Below are 26357 nucleotides of genomic sequence, written 5' to 3'. Positions count from 1 at the left end.
AGCCCTGTAACATTGCTTAAAAGTCAGCCTAGTGGGCTAGGGATGTGGCTGAGTTGGCAGGGTGCTTGCCTAGCGTGACCTGGGCTCATCCCCAGCACTGCCAACAACTCAGGTCGGTGGCTCATGCCTATAACCCTGGACTTGAAGTTAAAAGAGGATCATGAGTTCAAAGTCATCCTTGATTACATAGTTTGAGGCTAACCTGTGAAAAGCAAGGTCCTGTCTCTAAACAAGAACAAACAATGTAAACCAGGTACCTCTCCAGTCTACAGAAACAGCCCTACAAAATTCAGTCATCCCCTGATGCCCGGAGGGAATTGGGTCTGAGACCCAGAGACACCAAAATCTTCTCATGCTCAAGCCCCTTGTCTAAAATGGAATTAGTATTCATTTATGTATGTGTACACGCGTGTATCAGGTGTCCTTGTCACCTTCTGCCTATTCCTTTAATTAAGGTCTCTCCCTGAACCTCACCTGTTTTCAGGCTGACTTTGGCTAGCATTTCTAGCCAACCTTCTGTCCCCGCCCTCTTCCCCAGAGCTGGAGTTACAGGCGTGCCCAGGATAGCTAGCTCATCTGTGGATACTAGAACGTGAACTCTGGATCCTCGTGACTCCACAGTGAATGCTCTCGCCTGCTAAGCCACCCTTCCGCCTCACCCCCATGGTCTTGGTTTGCAGCTGGTTGAGCCACAGTTGCAAGTGGCTCACCTGCATAACCCAACAGAGAAGCAGCCATCCCACCATGGTTACAGGTCACAACTGCACTCATGAGAAGAGTTCTTTCTGTCACTTTGCTTGTCACTGTGACGAAAATATCTGACAGAAGCAGCTTCAGGGAGGAAGAATTTGTTTTAACGTGGGTTTCTGGCAAGTTCAGTGCATCACAGGTCGGGAAAGTGGAGAGCAGTGGCTCCAGGGTCAGGTCAGAGAGCAGCGAGAGACGGGGAGCAAGGCCAGGCTCCAACCTTCAACAGTTCAGTCCCCGGGAAAACTGAGCTTCCCTCTTAGGTTGCTTGGTTTGTTTGTTTGGTTTGGTTTTCAAGACAAGGTTTCTCTGTGTAGCCTTGGCTGTCCTGGAACTCACTCTGTAGACCAGGTTGCCCTTGAACTCACAGAGATTCTCCTGCCTCTGCCTCCCTAAGTACTGGGATTAAAGGTGTGCATCATCACTGCCAGGCTCTTAGTTTCATTATTAAAAGAATTTAAGAACAGATTTGGAGGAATGCTTGAGAACAATTTTATTAATTTAAAAGAAAAAAGCCTTGGGAAGAGATAGGAAAGAAGGAAGGAAGGAAGGAAGGAAGGAAGGAAGGAAGGAAGGAAGGAAGGAAGGAGGGAAGGAGGGAAGGAAGGAAGGAAGGAATGAAAAAAGGCAGGCATTGGTGGTACACATGGAGAAATGCAGCCTCGAAAGAAAAATAAAGGAAAAGAAAAAGCACGTGGGCCGGGTGGTGGTGGCGCACGCCTTTAATCCCAGCACTCAGGAGGCAGAGGCAGGCGGATCTCTGTAAATTCGAGGTCAGCCTGGTCTACAAGAGCTAACTCCAAGACAGGCTCCAAAGCTACAGAGAAACTCTGTCTCGAAAAACAAAAGAAAAAAGAAAAGAAAAGAAAAAGCATGTGGAAGTTCATGAACTGTATCTCAGCTGTGTGAAGGAGAGGAAAAGCCACTGCTTTCTGGGTCACACATGGCAAACCTGAGGTCGTCTCACTGAAAGTGAAAAACAATCTCAAATTACCAGGGAAAGCACACTCACCCTCTGGCCAGTATCTGAGAGGAACCTGAAGAAAGAGGAGCTTCTGGGAGAGAAGGCTCACCTATTGCAAGCACTCAATGCTCTTCAGAGGAGAGTCCAGTTCCCAGGACCCACCTCGGGCACGCAATGGCCTGTAGTGTCAGGCATGGGCGAGCTGAAGCCCTTCTCTGGCCTCCAGGGGCTTCCATACACGTGGCACAAACTCACAGACATACACAAAGAAAAAGGGAACATTCTGTCTTCCCAAAGCTGGATTTGATGGAGCCTCATAGCCACTTATGGAGACGACATCACGGGTGGGGGCTCTGGAAAGGAAAAGCACATTATTCCATTAAAGAGATAATTATTCCTCCCATTTCTTTAGCGTGACTCAAGGTGACTCAGCTGTAGTGCGAATTCTAATTGGTCTTAATAATAAAGACCCTGAATCATATACAGGGGTAAATGCTGAAAGATCAGAGAAGCAGAGCAGCCAGCCGCTAGTTCTTACCTCTGCCGAATCTTCAGACCAAAAGGGCAAACTGTCCCTATGACTCCTCCCACTGAATTTTCTGAGCTGAGCGCCTGTCTCCTCCCCACCCTTATTTTCCTCTCTGCCCAGCCATTATTACTTCCTGTCTCCACCTCCCTGGTGCTGGGATTAAAGGTATGAATCACCACCACTTGGCTGTTTCTCCTTTAGACTAATTCAACTCCTGTAGCCCAGGGTGGCCTTGAACTCAGAGAGATCTGTCCACCTGTCTCCCAAGTGCTGGGATTAAGGGTTCGTGCCACCACTGCCTGGTTTCTCTGGCTCCACACTCTGATCTTCAAGCAAGCTTTATTTGTTAAAGCACAAACAAAATATCACCACACTCAGCCTTCTTAAGCTGTGGTCCCAAAGCCAGGTGACTGGCAGGCCCTACTGAGTGAACACCTTTGCTTTGAGTAGCTTGGAATGTATATTAAGTGTCTACCCAATGCCAGAGGTAGTACCACCTTTTTGACCATGAGAAATAGCTAGCCTTTAACGGGGATTCAACAATGCTTTGGTCAAGGCCACTGTAATGTGCCCTCCTCCGAAGAGGAAAATCGTTTAGAAGATGGGCTGAAGTTGGGAACGGATGCCAGCCCAGTTCCACCATTAAAACCTAAAGATGAAAACCTGAAGTGGCTGACCGGAAGGGATTTGTGTCTGGACCGGAGTCTCAGTCCTGCCCTCAGCTTCCAGGTAGATATGTGTTCCCTTCTGGCTGGCCCTGGCCTGAGCATCAAGGAGAACCCTTATAGCTGGGCTGTCTCTAACCCCATGACCAGCCAGGTATGGTGGTGCATACCTTTAATCTTAAAGCAGAGGCAGATGGAGCTCTGTGAGTGGAAGGCCAGAAACTACAGAGCGAGTTCCAAGCTGGCTAGTGCTACACAATGAGTCCATGACACAAACAACAAACAAATAAAAAAAACCAGCTGGGCTATGATGGCGCACGCTTCTAATGTCAGCACTCAGGGGGCAGAGGCAGGCAGATCACTGTGAGTTTGAGGTCAGGTCCACAGAACAAATTCCAGGACAGGCTCCAAAGCTAACAGAGAAACCTTGTTTCAAAAAACAAAAAAACAAAAATCCCCACAAAAACCAAAACAAACAATAACAAACCCCTCCTGCCATGACCAATGCAATTTTTGTTTATTTGTTTGTCTGAGACGATTTCTCTGTGTAGCTCTGGCCTGGCTGTCCTGGAAATCACTCTGTAGACCAGGATGGCCTGGAACTCACACAAATCTGACTGCCTCTGCCTCCCAAGTGCTGGGATTAAAAGCGTGCGTCATCTCTGCCCGGCTGACCAATGCCATTTATAAAAGGAAGGACTTATTTGGGGGCAGGCAGGAAATAGAAACTCGAAGTAGCAGAGTCTTTTGAGACTTCAAAGCCCGCCTCCATGGCGTACTTCCTCCAGCAAGGCCACACCTCCTAAGCCTTCCCAAACAACAACCAACTGGGCTCCCAAGTATTCAGATACCTGCGCCTATGTGGGACGTCTCATTTAAACCATCACACTGCGCGTGCGGTTTCTATGTCCTGTTCTAAAGAACTGCTTTTGCCTGCCAGGTCCTACGACCTCCCAAAAAAGCACTAACAGCTGAGAACCAGGTAAGTGCTCAACACATAAGCCATAGGGACGTTTCACATGTGAGTTATAGACAGCAGAGGATAGGGGTAGCAGGGGCAAGAGCTTTCCTAGACACGGCTGAATTCTGAGGAACTCTATCCTATCTTGGTTCCTTTTTGAGAGAGATGCTGGGCATTGAACCCTGGAGCCTCCTGCACGCACAGCAAGCCTGCCATGGAGCTATACCTCAGGTCAATTCCAGAATCTGTATTTAATATTTTTAGAGATTTATTTTTTTATTTATATGTAGACATGTGCCTGCCTGAATTTATATGTACCACTGTGTACAAGTGCCGCTGGAGGCCAGAGGGCACTGGGTTCCCTGGAATTGGATGTACAGGCAGCTATGACCCAGTTGACTTAGTGCGCTGGGAACAGATATCAGAACTCTGGAAGAACAGCAAATGCTCTTAACCACTGAGCTATCTCTCTATCCCCTTTGTGTGGCTGGGTTTTTTTGTTTGTTTTTGCTTTGTTTTGTTTTTTAAAGAAAAGAAATAAAGAAAATTGGCCAAGACATGCTGGCCCATGCCTTTAAGCCTGGCACTCAAGAGATGAGGCAGGTGGATCTCTGTGAGTTCCAGATCTCAGTGAGTTCTAGGCCAGCCAGGGATACATAGTAAACCTTGTATCAAAAGGAAAAGGAGGAGAAGGAGGAAGAGGAAGAAAAGAAAAATGAAAATTGGAGGCCTAAATCTACGCATAGGCACACACCTACAATCCCAACACTTGGAAGGCTGGGAGGGGAGAATGGTGAGCCAGCTTGGGTTGCTTTGAGAAACCTCGGCTCTAAGCAGAGAACCTGTATTGAATTTCTTCATTGTATACACTGAATGGACTAAAACTTCCACATTCTAGAGAAAAGCAAATTCAAGATTCTTCATAGGCTCTATTCCGAGGCACTCAGTATTCCCCCAACTTTTCTAAAACGCCCCTCTAGCAGAAGGAGAGGGAGTGTAGTTTATGGTTAGTTTGAGTCTAAACAAACATTTCACAAGATCAGACCCCAAAGGACTTCGGTGACAAATCTTTCTGAAAGTCAGGTAGTTTCCAGTCTTTTGTCTTCTCCAAGCCACCGAAGAAGCTAATCAATTTCTCAGCGATTAGGTCATTAAATGATATTTGTGCCGGGCACAAACCTGAAAGCCCAGCTCTCAGATCTGAGCCTGGACTATGTTACAATTCCATGCCAACTGGGCTCTGCAGTGAGGTGGGAGTAGGAAGATATTTTTGAAAACAGAAAATTGGGTGATTTATTTTTCAGCATAACACGAGGCAGAACTTGAAATAACTTGATACTATAACAAAATTCCTTAAATGCATGTTATGTATATATGTATGTATACACATATCTAATGGATATGGAAATTCAAACAAATTAATATTTACATATATCTAAACTATTTGGGAAAAGATGATTTTTTTCTTTCTGTTTTTGTAGTCTACTGGCTGGCACACACTAGGCAAGTTCTTTGCTACCGAAGTTGCATCTTCAAACAGTCTCCAAAGATTTCAGGGTGAAGTGTGGGGTGGTGTGTCCACTTCAGGAAGCTGAGGCAGAAGGATTCTTGAGCCCACAAGTAGAAGACCCTGTCTAAACAATGGGGAACTGGAGAGATGGCTCAGCAGTAGAGAGCATTTGCTTGCTTTCCAGAGGACCAGAGAGTTTGGGGTTCTCTGCAACACCTCTAGCTGATAGTCTATCAGGTGTTCACAATGGCCCTTCAGGTGCAATCTGACCACCATTTCTGGCCTCCGTGGTCAGTCACCTGCACACCATCCACACAGAAACAAACATGTCATTTGTCTTCCGCTCGGCTGTTATAAACAAAATTACCACCAACTGGGGCACTCAATCAGAGTTCATTTCTCAGGCTCTGAAGATGGTGACATCTGAGACTATGGCACCCTGGAAGCCTAGGACTCCCAGTACCAGCCAAGCTGGCCTTGCTTGTCCCCAGAAAGCTTTCCTGTCTCTGTCTCCTAAGTGCTTTACATTAAAGGAGGGCATTGCATGGGAATCTCTTTTTATAGGGGCACTGATCCATTCTGAAGACGCCATCTTCATAACCATGTCCAAAAGGCTTACATCTCAGTGTTATCATTCTGGGGGTTGGAACATAGCACAAAAAGCACTCTATCCTTGATATTATTAAAGAGCTGGCGCTACTAAGTTTAATGGCTGACAGGGAATGGCGTGTACGTTTATAATGGGGGGCTAGAGATGTATCAGTGGCAGTGTGTTACCTTCCTTCCTTCCTTCCTTTCTTTCTCTCTTTCTTTTTATTTCTTTTTCCCCTTTGGTTTTTTTGAAACAGGTTTCTCTGTGTAGCCTTCACTGCCCTGGAACTCACTCTGTAGATCATGCTTGCCTCGAAGTCACAGAGATCAGCCTGCCTCTGGGATTAAAAGCCTGTGCAACCATGTCCAGGCAGTGTGTTTCCTTAAACTTCACAATACTCAGTAACAGCCACCACCACTACGATGATAATGGGCAATCCAGTGGCCAACACAAGCACAATACATATGGCTACAATACCTGTTTCGTTTTCTTTCTGTGGTGGGGCTCAAACCCAGGACATACTAAGTAATCCTGTAGTAGGGGAATGTAGTAGAGTCATCGTATCCAGGGTGAACACTAGCAAGAAATAATTGCTTTCTTACCCAGCTACCACCCAGGCCCAAGTACCAGCATTGAGTTGGCTCCACCCCACCCAGCTCCATCCCATCTGTGAACTGCCGAAGTATGTGAAAGGGTTAGTCCTGCAGATCCCAAATCTATAGGATCTTCAACCACACAAGGCAACAACAGGATGTCCAAGAGGAGTCCCAGTATTGATCGTGTAGCTGAAGCCCAATGAGGCGTAGAACCAGACCAATGACTCATTGCAGTAAACACAAGTAAAGATATAAGGACCTAAAGGTACAGTGTGTGATTCACTGTGACATACTATAGTTTCCCATGGTGAAACTTTTTTGTTTTAAATTTTTTTTTTGTCAGGGAGATTGCAAGGGCAGAGGGTGGATTCAAAGGGATAGGGAGATGAGTAGAACCAGGTGCATGATGTGAAACCCACAAAGAATCAATAAAAAGTTTCTTAAAAAAAAAAGAAAGAGCCGGGCGGTGGTGGCGCATGCCTTTAATCCCAGCACTCGGGAGGCAGAGGCAGGCGGATCTCTGTGAGTTCGAGGCCAGCCTGGTCTACAAGAGCTAGTTCCAGGCCAGGCTCTAAAAAAGCTGCAGAGAAACCCTGTCTCGAAAAACCAAAAAAAAAAAAAAAAAAAAAAAAGAAAGAAATAGTTGTGTTCTGGAAGTATTTAGACCTTGAAGAAATCACTGTAGGGGCTGGAGAAATGGTTCAGTGGTTAAGAGCACTGGCTGCTCTTCCAGAGGACCCAGGTTCAATCCCTAGTACCCACAGCTCAAAACTGTATTTCCAGTTCCAAGATATCCAACACCCTCACACAGACATGCAGGAAAAACACCAATGCATATAAATTAAAAATAAATAAATCATTAAAAAGTTAAAAAAAAAAAAAAACGGTGTGAAAAACTGATCGTCCTCTTTGATTTAGCGAGGTGTTTTTCCTGAAGGGGCTACACGGCCTTTGCCTGACTTTAGTCACGAGATGGTCCTGGCACCCCTGAAATGTCTTGCATTATTGAGTACTGCAAACAGTGCCCAACAACAAGGGCTAAAAATGCAGGGGTGTGACGTTTGCCTTCATGAAATAGATAGATCAGGGGCTTTGGTGTGAGGAACTTACTTTACCTGAGAAAACCATCTGTGTGTCACAAACAGTAAATGAACCTCCGCAGGTCTGTCTGGGGTTCAGGCCCTCAGAGACTTCCTTCCTGCGTCCCCAGAGCCTGCTTACATCCTGAAGTCATCCTCTTTGCTCGTCCCCAGTAACTCAGAACACCAACATAATCGACCACCACAATCCCCAGCAACCTCCCAGGCATTGCCTCTGCTCTTCCTCCTGCTCCTTCTGCCTCCCCCTTTCCCACCCTCTTTACTCTACCTCCACCCAAGACGGAATCTCAAGTTGTTCGGTCCGACCTTACACTTGCTACTTGGACAAGTGTCTGACTCCGGGTTCCTATCTCTGTGGTGAAACACTGTGACTGTAAACAACTGGGGGAGGAAAGGGGTTATTTCAGCTTCCAGCTCTCAGGTCACACTCCATCACTGAGAGACTTCAGGACAGGAACTCGAGGCAGGAACCTGGAGGCTATGAAGGAGTGCCTATTACTAGCTTACTCCTTAGCTTGCTCAGCCTGCTTTCTTATAGCACCTAGGACCAGGGATGGCAGTGCCATCCACAATGAGCTGGGCCCTCACACATCAATCATCAATGAAGAGAATACAAAATGTACCACTGATTTGTTGACAGGGCAACATTCGCGGGGGTATTTTCTCGATTTAGGGTCCCTCTAACAAAATGACTCTAGTTTGTGTCAAGTTGGCACAAACCTAGTCAGCATAAAAAGGTGGATTTGTAACTATTCCGGGGGGGGGGGGGGGGCGGCACTTTGAGACAGGCTTTTTCTGTGTAACAGTCTTGGCTGTCCTGGAATTTGGTTGGTGGACCATGCTGGTCTCGAACTCACTGAGATCTGCATGCCTCTGCCTCCATCCGGCAATTTGCAACTTCTGATCCTCCTGCTTCCACTTTCCAAGTCTGGAAGAAAGATAAGGACCTCAACGCCTGGTTTAGGCAGTGCTAGGATTGAACTCAGAACTTTGTGCATGCTATGCAAGCTCTCTACCAACATCCCCAGGCCCTTGATCCTTGCTTCTGATTCATGAAATACTCCATTCTGCCAACCTGGATGATACAACTTGTCAGTCTTCTTTGTGTATAGGCACATGACTAACTTCTAGAAAGCTGGATGTAAGAAATAGTGCCACTTCCATGGTTAGTTCATAAAAACCCTTCAATGTGCCTAGTGGTGGTGGCACACGCCTTTAATTCTGGCACTTGGAAGTCAGAGGCAGGGGGATCTCTGTGACTTCGAGGTAAGCCTGGTCTACAGAGCTCGTTCCAGGACAGCCAAGGCTACACAGAGAAACCCTGTCTTGAAAACAAAACAAAACAAACAAAAAATCCTGCAACATGTGCACAAATTGCCCAGTGTTACACACATCTCCTGCCTCCTGTGCTGTGTGCCACAGAGATCTTCCTTTATGAGAAGTTAAGAGCGTTCGTGTCGGAAAGATGGGCTCTGCGATGCGAAAAGCTCAGTTTACAGCGCATAAATACTGAGAACAACAGGAAGGCCAGTTCTGGGAACTGTAAACCCGAATGTGGGCTTGAAGGACCAGAGAACGACAAGATTCAGGTCAATGTTTTTCAAGTATTGGTAGAACAAAAACATAGCTGTGGGGTTTTTTCCCCCACTTTGGGTCTCTCCTTGTATGTTGTTATAACTCTGTTATAGCAGAGGATGATCGTGAACTTCTGGTCTTCCTAGCTCCCCCTCCCTAGCGCTGGGGATAGAACCTGGGTCTGACTGATGTGCATTCCCGGGTCCTGCTGTTGTGTGTGTGTGTGCGGACAAGTGCACTGGAGTGCTATGGTGTCGCTGTGGAAACTGAAAGACAACTTGCAGGAGTCAGCTGTGTTTTTGTTTTTTGTTTTGTTTTTTGCTATAGGGTTTCTCTAAAGCTTTGGAGCCTGTCCTGGAACTCACTCTGTAGATCAGGCTGGCCTGGAACTCACAGAGATTCACCTGCCTCTAGCCTCTGCCTCCCGAGTGCTAGGATTAAAGAAGTGTGCTACCCTGCCCAGAATGCTATTTGTGTTTTTGAGACAGGGTCTCACTGTGTAGCTCTGGCTAGCCTGGAACTTGCTGTGTGTAACCAGGCTGACCTCAAATTCCTCTTTCTTGCCGCCTCTACCTCCTGAGTGCTAAGGTTGAAAGCGTGTTCCACTGCAACCCTTGGGCCTAAGATTTTTATTTTTTAAATATGTTTATGTATGTGTGTGCACACAAGGGTAGTGCCTGTGGAGGTCAGTATTACCTGAGCTGGGGTTACACATATTTTTGAGCCAACCTGAAGTGGGTGCTGGGAACCAAATCAGATCCTCCCGAAGAGCAGTGCATGTACCTAACCACGGAGCTATTTCCTCCAGCTCCCGGGCTAATTTTTAATTTTGAAGATTTATTTTTTATTGCATGGGGTTGTTATAATTTAAAAAAAATGGCAGTAAGAGGAACAAATGGGGCCTCATCAGGTTCTTGCAGATGGCAGTCAAATACCTCCTTGACCCTCGAACAAGTCTCAGGGTCAGGGGACATGTATAGGTACAATACCTGACCACTGCTTACCCCTCTGCCAATCACACTATGCCCCTCACAAACCAATCAGGATATTTGGTCCCAGCCAATGATACCTGGTGGGCATGTTCCTCTGGCCTAACACCTTGTGCCCATGTGACTGTGCTGAATCGAAACTAAGGGGTTTTGTGTCCTCATACACCTGGTTCCCAGGGTAACCTACCATAACCACTGAGGAAACTGTTAAGCCTTAGTGAGGCCTACCCAGTATGCTCTTAGACATAAGAGAGAGCAGTCAACAGTCTATTACCCTTGCCATCCTGATGGGAACCAGCTTAGCAGGAACTGGGGACTGGAGCAGCCTCCCTTGTCACCCAACAGTGTTATTATGCGGATCTCCGCATATCAATAGATGAAGACATTGAAAGACTAGAAACCTCCATCACCCACCTACAAGAAATCTCTGTCTTCACTGGCAGAAGTGGTGCTACAGAACAGAAGGGGCCTAGATTTACTATTCCTAAAAGAAAAGGGCTATGTGCAGCTCTGGGAGAAGAGATGCCTTCTATACAGACCACTCAGGAATTGTAAAAGATTCCATAGCAAAGGTCCATGAGGCCTAGCAAAAAGGAAAAGAACATGAAACCAATCAGAGTTGGTTTGAGGCTTGGTATTCTAAATCCCCTTGGTTTCACCACCCTCGTTTCGTCCCTGTTAGGGCCTCGGTTACTCTTCCTCCTGATACGCACCTTCAGGCCCTACATTATTAATAGAATATGCCAATATATTAAACAAAGGTTGGGAACTATACAACTTATGGTGCGACATGGGGTATACCTCCCACTCAGGCCTTATACAACTGAAATGTATACAACGAAATATACGAGCTATAGCAAGCAGGCTCATGATTGAGCCCCCTTAGGACCAAGAGAAGAGGGGAATGCAAGTCCCTCATCCCTTATTCTCAAAGGAACAAGCAGGAATTTCCCAGCAGAATGTTTTTAAAATAAAAAATCACAGACTAGCTTCATGTTCCCAGAAAATAAGTGTCTCCCTCCCCCCCACCTCACCTGGTGGAGACCTGATAAAGATGTCCTGACTCCCTGACTCAGGGACAAGGTGACCTTGCTCTGAAGACAAAAACAAACAAACAAACAAAAAACCAAAAACAACAAGCTGATGAAACTGGATGGAAAAGAGTCAAGACCTTGCACCCGTGCCCCCCCCCCACCGGCCCTGAAGGGCTTGTAGTTTTTACCTTTAAAAAGCTTACCCCAGCCGGGCGGTGGTGGTGCATGCCTTTAATCCCAGCACTAGAGAGGCAGAGGCAGGCGGATCTCTGCGAGTTCGAGACCAACCTGGTCAAAGCTACAGAGAAACCCTGTCTCGAAAAACCAAAAAAAAAAAAAAAAAAAAAACAGAAAGAAAAGCTAACCCCACAGAGGGACTCTAGCTCCTCCCTACCTCACTACAAGGGCAAGTGCTGGGGAGTTCAGTGCTAGGAGCTCGTATTACGCTTACAATAACAATAAACCGTTGCTTGTTGCAGTCTGGGGAAAAAAGGCAGTAAGAAGTCATGCCCTACAACATGGCTCACATAGGTTCCATGGAAGAGGAGAGAGAAGGGGCAGAAAAGGGGATAAAGAAGGGGGCAGCGAGGGACATGGGGAAGGCGGGCAGAGACATGGCCCTGGGAACGAAAGTGGCAGGAGAGACCGGAGGTGGGGAAGGCCCACCTTTTAAAAGGTAATGAGGCAAATAATGTGCACAGGGGGGTGCTTGTTTTGTTTCCTGGTACTTCGGTTTCTCTGTAGCTTTGGATCCTGTCCTAGAACTTGCTCTGTAGACCAGCCGGCCCTCTGCCTCCCGAAAGCTGCCGGATTAAAGGCATATGCCACCACTGCCCTGCTCACAGGGGGTGCTCTTAAGAGTTTGCAGCAGCCGGGCAGTGGTGGCCCACGCCTTTAATCCCAGCACTCGGGAGGCAGAGACAGACAGGCAGATCTCTGTGAGTTTGAGACCAGCCTGGTCTACAAGAGGCTAGTTCCAGGACAGGCTCCAAAGCTACAGAGAAACCCTGTCTCGAAACAACCAAAAAAAAAAAAAAAAAAAAAAAAAAAAAAAGTTTGCAGCTGAGGACTATCCTGTCAGGACCCTAAGAGTAGGCCCATACAGATGCCTGAATACTAATATTGTGTTTTGCCTGCATTTATTATGTCTGGGTGAGGATGCCAGATCTCCTGGAATTGGAGTTACAGTTGTGAGCTACCATGGGGTGCTGGGAATTGAACTCACGTCCTCTGGAAAAAGAAGCCAGTGTTTCCTACCGTTAGGCCATCTCCTCTGGCCCCTTAATTTTTTTAATCATTTTTCATAGTCTTTAAGACAGGGTCTGAATAGCCCCTGGCTAGCCTGAACTCCATATGTAGGCCAGGCTAGCCCTAGATTCTCCAGCCTCTGCTCCCCTCCCCATTCTCCCAGCCCCCTGTGCTGGTATTAAAGATGTGAGCCCACCACACCTGGCGACTGTTTTGTTTTTGAGACAGTGTGGGCTCAAATTCAAACGTAGTGAAATGCCTTAAATTCCTGATTCTTTTGCCACTAACTCCTGAGTTATCGGATTAGGGGATTACAGACCAGTCTCGCTGTATTGAGCCCTGTGTAATTGAGATCTAATAACCCAATGGATAGAGGGGCCAGAATTTCAGGGTAACTGGAAAGTGAAGGAACTTCGAGTTGTGGAGGAAGGAAAAGGATTTAGAAACATTATTTAAAGATTTATTTAAATTCCAGGTGATGGTGGCTCAAGCCTTTAATCCCAGCACTTGAGAGGCAGAGGCAGGTGGATCTCTGTGAGTTCAAGATCCTGCAGCCTGAATCTACAAGAGGGAGTTCCAGGACAGCCAGGGCTACACAGAGAAGCCCTGTCTCGAAAGCAAGCATACAAAAGTGTCTTTTTATTGTCTGGGTGTTTTGGCTGCATTCTTATCTGTGTTTACTAAAAGAGGGTGTCAGATCTGCAGGTGTGAGCCCCCCGTGGATGTGGGAGGCAAATCCAATGCCTTTTGCAAGGGCAAACAAGTGCTCTTAGTCACTGAGAGCCACTTCTCCATTCTACAGCTAAGATTTTTACATTTAGTTTGAGCCATTTATTTTACACCTGGCAGCTGATTTCTCACCAGAGCACTGCAAAAACACGCCTATCAACTTTTAAATTTCATTTTCGAGACAAGTTTTGGTATTTGCAGGCCTATTTTTGAACTTCCTATGTAGTTGAAGATGTCCTCGGGTCCTCTCCCTAGAGCCTTATTATGCATGGTTGACAACTGAGCTGCAAACCTCAGTCCTGGCCTTGACTATTTTAGAAAGGATTAAAGATTAATTTAGATGGTTTGCGGTGATAGTGCACACCTTTAATCCCAGCACTCGCGATGGCAGGAGCAGGTGGATCTCTAAATTGGAGACCAGCCTGCTCTACAGATCAAATTCCAGGAAGCCTGGCCTGCACAGAGAAACTCTGTCTCGAAAAACAAAACATAAAACCCCAAAACAAAAAACCAAATAATAAATTTAAAAAGGGTTCAGAAAAGAGTCAACTGCTGAAGTCACAGGAGCCCGGCCCCAAATTTGACTCCATTCACAGAGGTGCGTAAGAACCAAGCGCTCTCCCTCCTGTCCCTCCGCTCTTGCCGCCCCCACCTGGGCCAAGGGATTAAATTTTACAAATGACAAAAGCGAGGTCCAGAGACCCGAGCTGGGGAGCCTTAGAGCTGAGGGGCCCAGATCCCCCGGGCTTCTGGATTAACATTCCATTGCACTAGATAAGGGAAGGTGGGAGACAACGCGAGCTCCCGAGGAGCCTACAGCGGTAAACTGAGGAAGAGCTGTCACAAAGCACCTGGCAGGTGTGGGGGGGGGGGGGGGAAACTCTTCTCAGGAGGCCGGCGTCGGCCGGTTCGGGCTGCTCGCCGCTCGTGGGCTTTTAAAAACCCTGAGGGAGAAGCCGACCGAGGCGAAGCCAAGGCAAGGTGGCACGCGGGAGGCCCAGGTGGGGAACTCGCGGCGTAGTCGCCAACTGAGCCGCAGCTGAGCGAGCCGAGCCGTGCGAGCGGGAGAGAGGCGAGCGGAGGCCGCCGAGGGGAGCCGGGCCCTTGGGTGGGGCCGGGGAGGGCCGAGGCCGCGGGCGGCGCCCGGACACGTGACCCGGCGTGTTGTGGTCCGGCCCGCGTGGGTGGCGGGAGCGGCGCGGGGGCGGGGGCGGCGAGGGGCCGGGTCACGTGACGGGGTTTAAATCTCCCGCAGCCGAGCCGCGGGGGCGCCAGTGCCGCGCGTCGAGCGGAGCAGAGGAGGCGAGGGCGGAGGGCCAGAGAGGCAGTTGGAAGATGGCGGACGAGGCGGCGCTCGCCCTTCAGGCCGGCGGCTCCCCTTCCGCGGCGGCCGCCATGGAGGCCGCGTCGCAGCCCGCCGCTGAGGAGCCGCTCCGCAAGAGGCCGCGCCGAGACGGGCCTGGCCTCGGGCACAGCCCGGGCGAGCCGAGCGCGGCGGTGGCCGTGGCGGCGGCGGCGGCGGCGGGGTGTGAGGCGGAGTGCGCCGCGGCCCCGGCGGCGCTATGGCGGGAGGCGGTAGGGGCGGCGGCGGCGGGCGCGGAGCCGGAGGCCCCGGCGACCGCCGCGGCCGGGGACGGAGACAAGGGGTCGGGCCTGCGGCGGGAGCCGAGGGCTGCCGACCGACTTCGACGACGACGAGGGCGAGGAGGACGACGAGGCGGCGGCGGGCGGCGGCAGACGATCGGCTACCCGAGGTGAGTGGCGCGCGCGGGGTCGGGACCGCGCAGCCGCGTCCCTCCGCGTCCCCGCCTGTGACCCGGTCCCGGGCTGGCCGGGGCCCCGAGGGTTCCTCGGGCTAGGCGGCTGCGGTGGCGGCGGTGGCGGCGCAGCTCGGCCCGGCTCGGCCGCGCGCCGCCGAGCTCGCCGGCCCTGCCAGCGGAGGCCGCGCGCGGACTCGCCGCTCGCCCGGGCCGCTTTGCGCTGCGCTCAGTCACCGGGGCTCTCGTAGTTGTCGTTGAAGTTTTCCCCTCCCCTCTGATGCTTTTGACCCTAGCGCCTTTATTAAAGTTGCATTTTCCTGGCAGTTCGCTTTGGGCTGTCCGGTGGCTCGACCTTCTGCGATTGCGTTTGCAAGCTGACACCTGTATGGTGGTGGTGGTTTTTTTTTTTTTTTTTTTTTTGGACTCGATATCTTTTTTTGAAGTTAGAAATTTTAATAGACCAAAGCTGTTTTGTGAGGCACCGTCTTAAAAATGTAAGGAAATGACTTGTTCTAAAAACATTAATTTCCTGAGATTGCATTTAAGCAACCTAGGCATAGAAGAGTAATAATTTTACTAGTACTTATTTTTCTTCTAAAATCATGTGCTCATAACATTTTTTTAAAGTTCCTAACATATCTGTTATTCTGAAAACAAACCTACGTCCTGTATGCCATTGAACAACCAAAGTGTTGTATACGTAATAATGTCATCTGAACTTTTTGCCCAGAATTTAGCGGAGTCCTGTCAGTATTTGTGGATCATTCAGTGGGGCATTGGCCATGTATTTAAAAGAAAAGAACGGCGTGCTAGGGGCTGGAATAGTAAATAGCCCTTGATTTCAGCTATTAAAGGGGAAACGGATAGTGTAGTGTAAAGCATGTTTTATGTTCTTTAAAGCATAAATTTGCTGAGGCTGAGGCAGGACGTTTTCTACTTTGAGGGCTACAGAAAGACTGGCTGGGGCAGGGAGGACACTGCTAAGGATTTTACTTAAGTGAGATTTTGAAGTTTTTTTGGTTTCTTTTTTTCTTCTTTCAAGACAGGGTTTCCACTGTAACAGTTGTGGCTGTCCTGGAACTCACTGTAGACCAGGCTGCCTCCCCTAGTGCTGGGATTAAAGGCATGTGCCACGTACCACTGTCCTGTTCGTGGTAATTTCTGTTTGATGCATTTCATGAAGATGTAGGTTTTATCCCTTGACGTGGAGCATGTTTCACCTTAAGCTTCTTTTTTTTTGAGACAGGGTTCTCTGTAACAGCCCTGGGCATCCATTGTAATTAGGCTGGCCTTGAGCTCTCAGGGGTGGACCTGAGTCCACCACCACTGCCCAGCCCCGGGTTTTGATTTTTGAGTTAGGGTTCCACTTTAGCCCAGGCTGGTCCGGATTTCACTGTTCTGTGTAGGTTAGGTGTTCTCAACTTCTGTGCCTCCCATGTGCTGGAATCATAGATGTAAGTTGTAAGTAAAGCCTTTCTGGTTTTTGATTTTTGTCTCAATAACCGGAGTCGTGCCATGTGGCTCAGACTAGCCTGAGAGTGCCAGTGACTGCAGGTGTGGCCCCCGCCCCCAGATGAAGATGGCGTTGGCGGTAGCCCTTTTGTTTTCTTTCTCAGACGACCTCCTGTTCACGGACGAAATCATCACTAATGGCTTCCATTCCTGCGAGAGTGATGAAGACGATAGAACTTCGCGTGCGAGCTCTAGTGACTGGACTCCGCGGCCGCGGATAGGTAAGCTTTGGATAAGTGCCCTTCCTCCCTTTTTGAGACAAGGTGTTTTGTAGCCCAGGCTAGCCAAATTGCTCTGCAGTCTTTTGCCTCTGGTGTATTACCATAACCAATGCAGTCTTTTTCTTTTTTTCCTTACACCTTTTCTTCTCTCTTTCTTCTTTCTTTTCCTATTCTTGATTTCTTTAACAGTTCCATGTACCCAAGCTGGCTTTAAACTCATGGCGTCTAGGATGTAAGGATGATGTTGAACTTGAACTTCCTACCAAGTGCTAGGATTATAGGTGTACCACACCGTGTCCCTGTGTCTGAGGATGTTCCTCATCCCTGTTCTTTTTCTTTCATACCGTTGACCTTTTTTTTTTTTTTTTTTTTTTTTTTTTTAATTTTTGCTCCATATGTTCCAGTATTTTTAAAAGTGTGTCTGCTTTCTTGTTGGGACAGGATCACTTTCTTGTAGCGTAGAACTGGCTTGAACTCACTGTATAGCCCCCACTGGCCTTCAGTTCCCAACTCCCTTGTGTTTAAATGCTGGAGATTATAGTTATGTGCCACCAATGTCTGCAGCGGCTTCCCCGGAGCCACTCTTGTACCATCTTTAAATTTTCTCACCTTTATCATTTAGATTTAGTTTCTCAGGTATTGGTAAGGTTTTTTTCTTGGCCTCCTGCATGCTAATTCCTGAGTTGCTTCATCTTCTACCCATTTGACCCTTAAAATATAATCAAAATACTTAGACCTCCCAGGCAGTGGTAGCATGTACCTTTAATCCCAGCACTCGGAAGGCAGAGGCAGGCGATCTCTGAGTTCGAGGCCAGCCTGGTCTACAAAGCAATTTCAGGACAGCATGGCTACACAGAGAAACCCTGTCTTGGAAAACAAAACCTTAGACCTAAGCAAGCTCTTGTTTAGTCAGATTTTGTTTGGGATATGACATGAAATACCTTTAAATTGAACTTTTTTTTTCCTGTTTCTATTTTATTTTATTGGGGGGGGCGCTTTTGGAGACAGTTTCTCTGTAGCCCTGGCTATCCTGGAACTGTCTCAAACCAAGCTGACCTTCTAATTCACAGAGATCCACCTACCTCTGCCTCTGTCCACCACCTGGCTCTAAATTGTATTTTTAAAATAATACTAAATTAAACTTCGCATAAAAATTTTATATATTTCTAACTTATTTACTTGACAAAGTAAATGAGGTTTTAATTAGCAGTGGAACTGATTTAAGCCTTTCTTCCCTTAATATAGGTCCATATACTTTTGTTCAGCAGCATCTCATGATTGGTACTGATCCTCGAACAATTCTTAAAGATTTACTACCAGAAACAATTCCTCCACCTGATTTGGATGATATGACACTGTGGCAGATTGTTATTAATATTCTTTCAGAACCACCAAAACGGAAAAAAAGAAAAGATGTTAATACAATTGAAGATGCTGTGAAGTTACTACAAGAATGCAAAAAGATAATAGTTTTAACTGGAGCTGGGGTATGTAAGCTTCCTAAGAATAGTAAGTTTTATTCCTTTCCCACCACTTGTTTTCTGCACTAGTTGTAGCCTTTGCTCACAATATAGGTGTTTAGAAACTGCTAAAACCTGAGGGGCAGCAGCAGTTGCTATAAATTAGTTCAGTGTTTTGGAAAGTCTGACAATTTTTTTAATGTTTATTTGTAGCTCAATTGATAGGTGGGATCATCCCCTCCCCCCTCTTTTTTTTAAGATCTTATTTGTGTATGTGTGTTTGTCTGCATGCATGTATGTGTACTATGTGTGTGCCTGGTGCCAGCAGAGGCCAGAAATGGATGTTGGGTTCCTAGGCATTGAACAGTTGTGGGCTCATCTGGTCACTAGTAACCAGATCTAGCTTCTCTTCCAGGAGCAGCAAATTGTCTTTAATGGCTAGGCCACCTCTCCAGTTTCTGTAGTCAAGTTTATTTTTAATTCTATGTGTATGGGTAGTTTACCTGCATGCATGTTTTTGTTCTACTGTGTGAAGTGTCCAAGGAGGCCAAGAAGGCATCAGCAGATCCCCTGATAATGGAGTGATAGATGGTTGTGAGCCTCCAGGTCCTCTGCAAGAGCATCAAGCTATCTCTCCAGCTCCTGGGAATTTGGAGAAATTAGATTCTTTTGGAAAGCATGATAGCAAGGCTCTAGTGGAATCAGTTTTCATGGAGAAAGCAGAAACTTAATTCATGGTTAAAATACGGTTGGGAAGGTAACATGCTTACCTTTTTTTTTTCTTCATTTTAACTTGGTAAGACTGTAGAGACTTGGCCTTTTTCATTTGACTTGGTCTAAGACCAACTCATAATTCTGTATTGTGTAGTATGTTTGACATTATGTTAGCAGCAAGAAGCACTTCAAGCAAAGTGAGAAGGTATTAAATGATCACTAAGAATCCCAGTTCTGGGAGACAGAAGGAGGTGAGCCTGCCAAAGCATTCTGTGTGCACTAGCCCCTCAACACCAGAATACAATTAGTTTTCCCTGTGGGTGTGATTTAGACAAAGGTCGGTTTTCTTTTTTCTTTTTATTTTTTTTTCTTTGTTCAGTGGGGTTTTACTGTGTAACATTAGCCTTGGTTATCCTGAAGTGGCCCTGTAGACCAGGCTGGCCTCAGATCTGCCTGCCTCTGCCTCCCAAGTGGAATTAAAGGCCTGCACTCCCACCAGCTGCTTTGTTTTCCAAAACAAAACCTATAGTTTGCCTTGTGTTTGGTGTGTGCGGCAGTTTGTATGCTATGGCCCCTTTGGAAATCAGTACAACTTGAGCTGCTTGTATCCTTCCTTCCTCTGTGAGTCTTGGTTTCAGGCTTGGTCAGAAGCACCTTAACTGGCCAAGCCATTCTGCCGACTCCCTGTTTTAGTTATTTTTGAGAGAGGGTTTTACTTATAGCCCTGGTTGGCCTGGAACTTGCCAGGGATCCTCCCAAGTTCTAGGATTATTAGAATGTGCCCTCATGGCTGGTGCCTGTAGCCTGCAGGATGGTCTCAGACTTACAGCAGTCCTTCTCTTCCAGCCTGAGTTGGGTCAGGGATGTGTTCCGGAGATAGTTTTCTTTCACTGTGAAACTGGGACAATAAAGCTTGCTGAGTCCCGATTTGAACTGCTAGGGTTTATCTGAAGGAAAAGTTTTGACTTTTTATACTTTTTATTCGTTTAGAAACAGTATCTCACTGTGTAGCTCTGGCTGAACTAGAACTTCCTTCATAGACTAGGCTGTCCTCAAACTTGCAGAGAACTAAGAATAAAGAAAGGAAGGCATGTGCCGCTACACATGGTTATTTAAAAAAAGTTTGGGTAGTTAGGCAGTGGTGGTGCACACCTTTAATCCCAGCACTTAGAAGGCAGGGGGCTCTCTGAGTTTGAGGCCAGCCTAGTCTACAGTGAGTTTCAGGACTCCAGAGCTACTGCACAGAGAAAGCCTGTCTTGAAAAACAAACCCAACAACAAGAAAAAATTGTGTGTGTGAACACATGAGAGTGTCGGAGGACTACTGGCAAGTGATTCCATGTGATTCCTGGCATCAAACAAGTCATTGAGCTTGGAGCCTTTAGCAGAGCCATCTCTCTGGCTCTTTATTGTAATGCTGGGGATTTGACCCTGGGGCTTATACATACTAGGTCCTAGCACTCTACAGCAGACTGATTCTTAGCCCTTTCTTGTTTTTGAGACAGGGTGTCATTGTGTTACACAGACTGAACTCAAGTGAGTTGGCCTCAGCTATCTTAGCTTCGAATGTAGACTTGGGCCACTGTTCTGGATATGATTCTTGTATTTAACAATGTGACAGGTTTTCTTTTGGGCCACCAACCAGCTCCCAAATCATGACACGGAGACTTACTAGTTATGAATAATGCTTGGCCTTAGCTTATGTTTGTCTCACTAGCTTTTATAACTTAACCTGTTTCTTGTCTATGCTTTGCCTCGGCTTTTTACCTTCCTTTCTTTCTGGACTGCATTCATTACTTCTCGTTCTTTCTATTCCTCTCAAGCCTAGATTCTCCTATTTTTTTCTGCTTGGCCCTATCCCTCTACTGGCTAGCTGTTGGCTGTCCAACAGGCAGTGTTACACATGTAAGTAACACCTTTACATAGTTCAATAGATGTGTGACACATCTCTACTCAAAGTAATATTCCATAACAGACAAAAAATCACATCCCTTAGCTGGGTATAGTGATGCATTTACCTGTCAGGGCCTGACCGTAACCTCTGCACTGGTGTGTAGAGACAGACTCCTGGATCTCGGTGGTTAGCCAGCCTCACTAAAGTGGTGAGATCTGGGCTCAGCAAGACACTATTTAAAAAACAAACAAACAAACAAACAAAAAAACACAACAAGAAAGTAGGTGGCCTGTTTTTTGTTTTTTTTCAAGACAGGGTTTCTCTGTAGCTTTGGAGCCTGTCCTGGAACTAGCTCTTGTAGACCAGGCTGGCCTCGAACTCAGATCTGCCTGCCTCTGCCTCCTGAGTGCTGGGAATAAAGGCGTGCGCCACCACTTTGCAGTGGTTGCCTGTTTTTTAGTGCTAGCACTGTGGAGGCAGAGAGAGGCAGGTGTATCTGAGTTCCAGGTCAGGCAGGGATCTATAGTGAGACCCTGTTAAATAAAAGACAAAATCCAAAGAACCCATAAGTAAATATGTTATATTCTTGGACTGGAGAGATGATTTGGAACTGAGCTCTTGCTGCTGCTAGGTGGGGACCCAGGTTCAGTTGCAGCACCCACATGGCTGTTCACAACTGCATGATCTAATTCCTTCTGACATAAGGTGCCCATGTGAAGCACAGATATACATGCAGGCTCCCTTACAGACATAGAAAACAAAAATAGTAAAACTTGATAGCTTTTTTGGCGGGGGGGGACCTTATTTATTTATTTTTCCTGGTTTTTTTGAGACGGGGTTTTCTCTATGTAGCTTTGGAGCCTGTCCTGGAATTTGCTCTGTTAGACCAAGGCTGCCTTCAAACTCACAAAGATCTCCTGCCTCTGTATCCCTAGTGCTAAATTAAAGGCATGTGCTGCGACTGCCTGGCAAATTACTTTCTTATGGTATGTGGGAGACAGTTGTACTATTGAACATTATGAATACCCAGGACCCATAGCCCCTTTATTGTAATGGTTTTTCTGTTGTGATTGTCCCAGCTAGTCTTGAAAATCTGAACCTAAACAGCCCCTCAGACTCAGCCTCCTAAATGTCTGAGACTACAGTCAGGAACTTGTATGCCCAGCTTACAGTATACGGTGTTGAAATTTTGGAATTCTAGTGTTCTTGAGGTATTAAAAGCTGGCCATGGGCTGGAGAGATGGCTCAGAGGTTAAGAGCATTGCCTGTTCTTCCAAAGGTCCTGAGTTCAATTCCCAGCAACCACATGGTGGCTCACAACCATCTGTAATGGGGTCTGGTGCCCTCTTCTGGCCTGCAGGCATACACACAGACAGAATATTTGTATACATAATAAATAAATAAATATTTTTTAAAAAAGGTGGCCATATGAAAGCAGTTTCTTTGGGATTATCTGCAAGGAAGTCTAACCTACTTTTTGGTTAAAAAAATGAGGTTAATTTACTCTAATTATATTTGCTTTAATTTGTTTAAATGCTTAAAGGTTTTTAAGGTTGGCCTGACTTAGCACCACTGAAAACAGTATGTGGCAGATTAGTTATTCTCATTAGTTTACTTGTCTCTTCTGTATCTGAAAGAAATTAGAAGGGTGGTGTTTCTGTTCCTCAAACTTAACTTTTCTTCGCATTCTTACCACCTAATTGTGTGTACTAGAGGTCCTAATTATGAAGGTAGATAATTGAATGTTGTGAATTACGTCTTGTATATTTCAGGTTTCTGTTTCCTGTGGAATACCCGACTTCAGATCAAGAGATGGTATTTATGCTCGTCTTGCCGTGGACTTCCCAGATCTCCCAGATCCTCAAGCCATGTTTGATATTGAGTATTTTAGAAAAGATCCAAGACCATTCTTCAAGTTTGCAAAGGTATCACAGTTTTTTGTTTGTCGTTCATGAGAAAGTGTTGTTCTCATGTATAGACGTCTTTTTTTTTTTTTTTTTTTTTTTTTTTTTGGTTTTTCGAGACAGGGTTTCTCTGCGGCTTTGGAGCCTGTCCTGGAACTAGCTCTTGTAGACCAGGCTGGTCTCGAACTCACAGAGATCCGCCTGCCTCTGCCTCCCGAGTGCTGGGATTAAAGGCGTGCGCCACCACCGCCCGGCTGTGTTTCTTTTTTTTTTTTTTTTTGGTTTTCGAGACAGGGTTTCTCTGAAGCTTTTTTAGAGCCTGTCCTGGAACTAGCTCTTGTAGAACAGGCTGGCCTCGAACTCACAGAGATCCGCCTGCCTCTGCCTCCCGAGTGCTGGGATTAAAGGCGTGCGCCACCACCGCCCGGCTTGTATAGACGTCTTAAATTGACATTCGTTGCCCAGTGAAGTGAATGCTACAGTGTGGTAGGCAGAACTTTTGTTGTTTTAGGATTGTAAATAATTTTTGGTCTTTTGTCTCCCCCACTCCTTTAGTGGTTTGTAGATCATAAAAAAAATGACCTGTTTTGACATCAAATCTATTTTCTGAGTCATAACGGTTATAGGACCTACTGTAGTATGGTTTGTAGTAGACAAGTTTTAACGTGTGCCTCTGTCTGAAAAACGATTTTTAGTTACCAAAGACTGAGATTACATTTTTTTTTTTGGTGAACAGATGACAGGACCCTTGTAGAGTCTTCTAGTCTTTCTAGTTCATAAGTCAGTCACTTGCTGCATGTGGCTATTGAATACTTGAAATGTGTTGATATAAGTGAAGGGCATACTTAGGGATATTAGAGATTTTGCTAAAGAAATGAGCTAATTGCATTTATTAAATAGTAACAAACAAATATTCAAATATTTGGTAAAATGTTCAGGAGTCAGGCATAGTGGTGTATTCCTGCATTCCCAGGATTCATTAGGCAAACAGGAGACTTGTGACTTCATGATCAGCCATGGCTAACATTGTGAGACTCAGCTTCAAAAACTAAATAGCAGGGCTGGAGAGATGGCTTAGCGGTTAAGAGCACTGCCTGCTCTCCCAAAGGTTCTGAGTTCAATTCCCAGCAACCACATGGTGGCTCACAACCATCTGTAATGAGGTCTGGTGCCTCTTCTGGCCTGCAGGAATACACGCAGACAGAATATTGTATACATAATAAATAAATAAATATTAAAAAAAACTAAACAACAAAAATTTTTGTTAGGTATTTGAAATTTTCACTTGAATGTGAATTAGAAAATTGAAAATTGCATCCCTGGCTCCATATATCTGCTGTGCAGCTCTGCTGCTATAGAGTATATATATCGTCCCAAGATTTTTATCTGTCACTAGAAAATTTTGCAGTTTTTCTGCAGCTCATCTCAAATTTTATTTATTTTTTGAGGCAGTCTGTAGGCCAGGCTAGTCTTGAACTTTGCATAGCCATGGATGTTTTTTGAGCTTCTTGGTCTTCCTGCCTTCACCTACCACCTTGCCTCTTGTTAGTTCATTTTTATGGGACTTGTAAATAAATCCGAAAGGCTCTTCTGTATTAGGTAGATTTTTTTTTTTTTTTTTTTGAGAATCCAGAAATTAAATAGGATCTTGAAAGTTTTATTTCAGAAGGGGTGGAGTGGTGAGTGGGTGATGCGCATGCCAAAGTGCAATGTGGAGAACTCATACGTGTGTGTGCTTGGAATTGAACTCGGTTGATAGGATTGGCAGCAAAGCCCCTTTACTCACTGATCCATCTCACATCTTGCAGGCCCTAAGCTGAATTGTAAAACTGTCTTTATATGGCATATTTACAGAACTGAGGGAATACTCTCAGCATCCTAGGTGCTGGCATTATAGGGGTAACCATAGTTTGCAGCTAGGATGTGCTGTTGGAATCTCTGATACTTAGCAATGCTGCCCTGTCTCAACAGTGAGAGATGTCTGATGTCCTGTGAACTCAGTCAGTAGACACAGGTTCAGAAAGATCAGCAGGTCACTAAGTTACTTTCATGTCTTACATAAGCAGAGTTGGTCAGTGTATCTGTGTTGTCCCCAAGGTTTTTCATGTAAATTCTGTTGTGAGCAGGCACTGCATTGCCAGTAACCACTTTTGTCACTGTCTTACAGGGTATCGAGTACAGCTACATCTCTAAAATTAAGGGTTCTGTACATTTTTAAAATTAAGTTTACTTATTTTGTGTATGTGTGTGTATGGGTAAACATTATTTTGCTCTCCTTCGGGGGATTATAAAGGCTGGAATTCCAGTAGGCATAGCATAAAAATGCTCTCCAATAATGTGTAACAAACCCAGGGTTTAGGAAGTGGAGGCAGGAGGATCTCAAGAGGTAAAAGGCCAGTATCTGCTTAACACTTGTGTCCCAGGACAGCCTGGGTTGCAAGTGGCAGAGCTTTAGGCTCTGGATTCCGGCCCCAGCAAAGGACATATATGCTAGACTGTTTCTGTTCTTAGGGTTGAATTGGGTTTATGGTGCAAGTGAGGAGCATAAAAGTTAGCCTTCATAGAAAGATATACATGGGGGAATCAAAGATCCTCAGTTTATGGATGATATTCTGTACATAGACTCTTAAAGGCTCCAAACATGGCTAGGAAGGAAATCTGGGGAAAAGCCTTTCACAAAGATTGGAGAGATGATACAGTGCTTGCGTGCAGTCTACTTAGAAAGTTCGAGCTCAGTTTCCAGCAGCTTGTCTCTACAGCTGCTGGCTGTAGAGCCACAGGATAAGCCTGTGCTGGCCTCCACCTCCATGGCACCTGCACTCACTCACTCACTCCCACCCCAGACGTACATACAATTAAAAGTGTTAAAATAGGGGCTGGAGAGATGGCTTAGAAGTTAAGACCTGTTAAGAGGGACCTGGGTTTGGTTTCTATCACTCATGTGGTGGCTCACCATCCATAACTCCAGCTCTCTTGAGAGGGTCCAATGTCTTTCTGACATTCTTGGGGACTAGGCAAGCAATACATATACATATAACCTATAGGCAAAACACTCATAAAATTTCTTTTTAGTATAAAAAAAGGGTTAGAATTGGTAGTACATACAGGTCTTTAATCTCAGTACTCTGGAGTGAGAGGCAGGTGTATCTCTGTGTTCCAGACCAGTTAGGGCTACATGAGACGCTGTCTTTAATTCAGCCTTATACATGTAAGCTATATAACATGTATAACAAGTGAAGTATGTATAATGCTCTGCAGCATTATAATGTGAAATACAAGTATAGGTTTTGCATATACATACTCAAGTTCAGTAGGGATTAGTTTTTAGCTTCACTAATTGAAATTCTTTCATTAGATTAGACAGATCGGCATACTCTCTGAAAAAATCTTGTTACAAACATGTATAATTCTAAATATTAGCTGACTGAGCTGTGAATTTAAATGGATATATAAGTGAATATATTTATAGGATATACATTATGTTGCTATATATACATTATGGGATGGCTATAGCTGACTAGTGACATCCAGTACTTAACATGCTCTCTACTCTTACACTCAGACATTGAGGTGTACATAGTGTTAATTGTAATCTGTGTTGTACAATATATCATCTAAACATATTCTGTCAGATTGTGTCTGCTCACCAGCTTC

At 45.9% G+C, this 26357-nt stretch overlaps 1 protein-coding gene across 4 annotated transcripts in view; it reads left to right on the top strand.

The window, feature by feature from the left end:
- Sirt1 (sirtuin 1) overlaps positions 1 to 26357 on the top strand; it is a 54392-nt gene that overhangs the window by 18967 nt on the left and 9068 nt on the right. For 2 of the 4 annotated variants that reach the window (XM_038341222.1, XM_038341221.1), the window contains 3 exons: positions 16616 to 16732; positions 17978 to 18219; positions 22572 to 22724. In XM_038341222.1, coding sequence (XP_038197150.1) covers positions 18007 to 18219; positions 22572 to 22724 — 366 coding nt within the window. In that variant the 5' untranslated portion in view covers positions 16616 to 16732; positions 17978 to 18006. Of the gene's footprint in view, positions 1 to 15477; positions 16733 to 17977; positions 18220 to 22571; positions 22725 to 26357 lie in introns of those variants that run through there. The other 2 variants (XM_038341220.1, XM_038341219.1) reach the window with 2 other exon arrangements.

The sequence above is a fragment of the Arvicola amphibius genome, chromosome 9, assembly GCF_903992535.2.
Source record: "Arvicola amphibius chromosome 9, mArvAmp1.2, whole genome shotgun sequence".
NCBI lineage: Eukaryota > Metazoa > Chordata > Mammalia > Rodentia > Cricetidae > Arvicola > Arvicola amphibius.
The sequence above is the reverse complement of the archived record's forward strand: the minus strand, read 5'-3'. Positions and strand labels throughout refer to the sequence as shown.